The sequence below is a fragment of the Theobroma cacao genome, chromosome 4, assembly GCF_053813885.1.
Source record: "Theobroma cacao isolate CCN51 chromosome 4, ASM5381388v1, whole genome shotgun sequence".
NCBI classification, from domain to species: Eukaryota; Viridiplantae; Streptophyta; class Magnoliopsida; order Malvales; family Malvaceae; genus Theobroma; species Theobroma cacao.
This window is the reverse complement of record NC_142642.1, coordinates 19,847,793-19,851,135: the sequence shown is the minus strand read 5'-3', so window position 1 is coordinate 19,851,135 and position 3,343 is coordinate 19,847,793. Positions and strand designations below refer to the sequence as shown.

Genomic DNA, 3,343 nt, shown 5'->3' with positions numbered 1-3,343 from the left:
TAAACAAGGTTGACATTAAGAATTCCTTTATAAAGCGTTTAGCAATAGATGTTTGTTATGGACTCAAATTGCATGGTTACTCAAAAGCAGAGGAGTATCAATTCAATCTGTATTCACTGCCACCTAGTTTTCTTGATGGCAAGGCCATCAAAGATGGATAGATTTGCTGAATTCTGGAATAGAGATAATATACAAATAAGAGGAAAATTTGTTGGAACCAACTGAATTGTTCACACTATTCACTTATATTGCTTTATGTTGAGACATGGTGGAACATTAGAGCTTAGTGCTGAGTAACCTAATGGTTGTTATTATTTCACGGGGTAGTTCAGAACAATAAGGATTGCTCAACTAATCCTAATCTTAATATCCTAGCAGTTAATGGATGACTCCATTCTCTTTAACTTCTTTGGCTGCTGTTGCATCTTCTTTGACATCCTCTCTAACAGACTGTTCCTTTTCCTTTTCTTCTTTCTCTGCTTGTTCCTTTTCCTTCTCTTCTTTCTCAGCCTTTAGACGAGCTTCTTCCTCAGCTTTCTTTCTTGCTTCCTCCTTTGCATCCTTGAGGGCTTCAATCAAATTCTTCAAACAGGTCTCATCCTCTTCATCATCATCTGACTTCAGCATCAAATTCTCGGCAACATCAGCGGGAGTCATATCTGTTTCCTCCAACAAACTGCTTATTTCTCCGAAAAGTGGATGCAACTCAATGTCCAAATAATTCTTCGCTAGCACCTTGAATGCTTCAAAGCGACAATAGGACATTTCAATGTGCTTGTCCATTCTTCCTCTCCTTATTAAAGCTGGATCAAGCTTCTCAACATAGTTGGTAGTAAAAACAATGATTCTTTCACCCCCACAAGCTGACCAAAGCCCATCAATAAAATTCAAAAGCCCTGATAAAGTTACCTCACTATCTTTTTGCTCCTCTTCTTTTGCCTTCTTACTTATTGGATCCATCTCTTCCTCATTCTCATCTTTCTTTTTCTTTTTTTCTCTTTGGCCTGTAAGATCAAGAGAACAATCAATATCCTCTATCACTATGATAGATTTGTTTGATGTCTCAATCAAAAGCCTTCTCAGCTCTATATTATTCTTAACTGTAGTAAGCTCGAGATCATAGACATCATAATTCAAAAAATTAGCCATGGCAGCAATCATGGTAGATTTGCCAGTTCCTGGAGGACCATAAAGTAGATAACCACGCTTCCAAGCCTTTCCAATCTTAGCATAGTACTCTTTACCCTTACTAAACTTGATAAGATCCTTCTTGATTTCCTCTTTCTTTTTTGCATCCATTGCCAAAGTATCAAATGTAGCAGGATGCTCAAAAACTACGTGGCTCCATTTAGTACTTCTGTAACCAGACCAACTCTGGCCTGGATTGTTGGAGTAGAGCTTCCGCTGCCGGTTATCTGCTGCTATAGCCTTTCCTTGTTTGAGCACATGAATGAGATAAGTCCCGGTGATGAATTCCCGGTCACGTTTATGGAACTTGAGAATGTAATACCTCTTTTCATCGGAAGACGGATAAAATGAGAACTGTTGTGTTTTCGGAATATTTCTTCTTGCAGCCCACCAAACCTTAACTCCTTTAAACTCATCAGTGATTTCCTCATCATAGTCCATGCTAAGGACTAAAGACTGACTATCTTTGACAACATCAGCCTTAAGCCGCTTAGCAAAAGCAGAGGACTTGCCACTGAGATAGTTCTGAATTGCAGAGAATGCTTCACTACGCTTCATCCTTTCACCAGTGAATTCATCAAAGGTTACATGAATGTAAGGATACATCAAATTCGACAGCTTTTTACTATATCGAAAGATATAGTCCTGAAGCTGAGGAGGGAAGTATTGCCGGAACATGGCATACATGAACATTATGGCTGCCATGGTCGAGCCTAGATTAGACCACATATCTCCCTTCATCATCATTTTGCTCTACTCTCTCTTCTTTTCTAAGAATTATTGAATTATGTGATGCAGAAGTGTGTCAACTGTTAAATATATGGGAAAGAGATGATTGCTTGTGACTTGGTGTTTAAGTTTTAGCACCCAGTCTGCATATTGAAACTTCTGACTAGCTTCCAACATCTTAAAAGAAACAAAAAATGAACCATGATCTAAGGAAGTCAAGGTCTCTGTATTTATTTATTTTTCTTAATTTTGTAAGCCAGGGAAAATCTTTCAGTGGGTAATCATAGCCACCAGCTTGGACTCCTATCTCTTCTCCCTCCACACGGGTCCCAGTACTACTGCCACCGACAAAACAAAACAAGAAGCACGAGAGTTTTTTGTTCTGGCTCTTGGACGTCAGCTTAGACAAGTAGTTGGTTCGAAATTTCTTTCCATAATAAAAAAATTATTAAAATTGTTTGGACCCGCAATTGGATGTATGACGTGTTAGGGCTTGGTCCACACGATGTAAATGGGAATGTGGTCCCAATGTGTAAATGTGTAAACATGGACAAAGCCTTTTGGTCATCCACCAGGGTAGAAAAACATAGCTGTCTAGACGAATGAATGAACCACTGTCACATCATTTAACGCCTACTTGCTCATATCAAATCTTTCTGCCAAAAGCCAAAGATTATCTGAGCCTTGGATTCTCTATTTGCTATTAATCCTATGACTGAACTGTATATCTTAGATGTTGATTCAGATTTGACTACCAAAAGCTACCACAATTTTGACAAGAGAATCACATTCTAGATTTGATTGGATTAATTAACTTCAACACCCTTCTCTGAGCAAGACCTTAGCCTGTGTTTGTGCTTTTTTACTGGACCCAATTAGCAGAAAGATTTAATTAGTCGAATACAGTTATAATTTTAATCATTTAATATACATGGCCACCTCCATGGGCTATACGGTGACCTTTGAGCTGTGGGAAATTGTACATTGGCCGACGTTGTGAAGTGGCCCTATCAGGAAAAAGAGTCAATAAAATACACCCATCTTAAATTGAGTGTTTCTTCCTTTCTGATTTAACTTTTGCAAGGCGTTTGGTGCGGATTCTCCCTCTCAAAATCATATTTTACCATGATTTGCCTTCACTAATTAGATTATTGTATTTGGTAAGACCTTGACAATTTTACTTGACACTAATCTTAGGTTATTGAAAGTGATTAATATATTATTTTGGGAGGTGATCTAACTCTCCTTCCAAAGGTTAAAACCTTTTTTTCACCTAAGTGAAGTCATTTATAAAATTAATTATGGATAATTTACCCTTTTAACTTGTGAATAAAAAACTTGCTTCCTTTTTAAAAATTATAAATAATTTAATTCTTTCAAAAAAAATTTGCGGCCAATTCAAAGGATATTACATATTTCCCTCCAT

At 37.5% G+C, this 3,343-nt stretch overlaps 1 protein-coding gene across 1 annotated transcript; it reads right to left on the bottom strand.

Annotated features, from left to right (window-relative positions):
- Positions 1-207: 207 nt before the first annotated feature.
- On the bottom strand, positions 208-2,118 carry LOC18601417 (AAA-ATPase At3g28580-like). Its single transcript, XM_007032348.3, has one exon. The coding sequence runs from the start codon at positions 1,933-1,935 to the stop codon at positions 379-381; it is 1,557 nt and encodes a 518-aa protein (XP_007032410.2). The 5' UTR covers positions 1,936-2,118; the 3' UTR covers positions 208-378.
- Between the last annotated feature and the right edge of the window lie 1,225 nt (positions 2,119-3,343).

Bases quoted from the DNA above. Each gene is read 5' to 3' on its own strand.
- LOC18601417 (XM_007032348.3), bottom strand. From the start codon at position 1,935: ATGATGATGAAGGGAGATATGTGGTCTAATCTAGGCTCGACCATGGCA.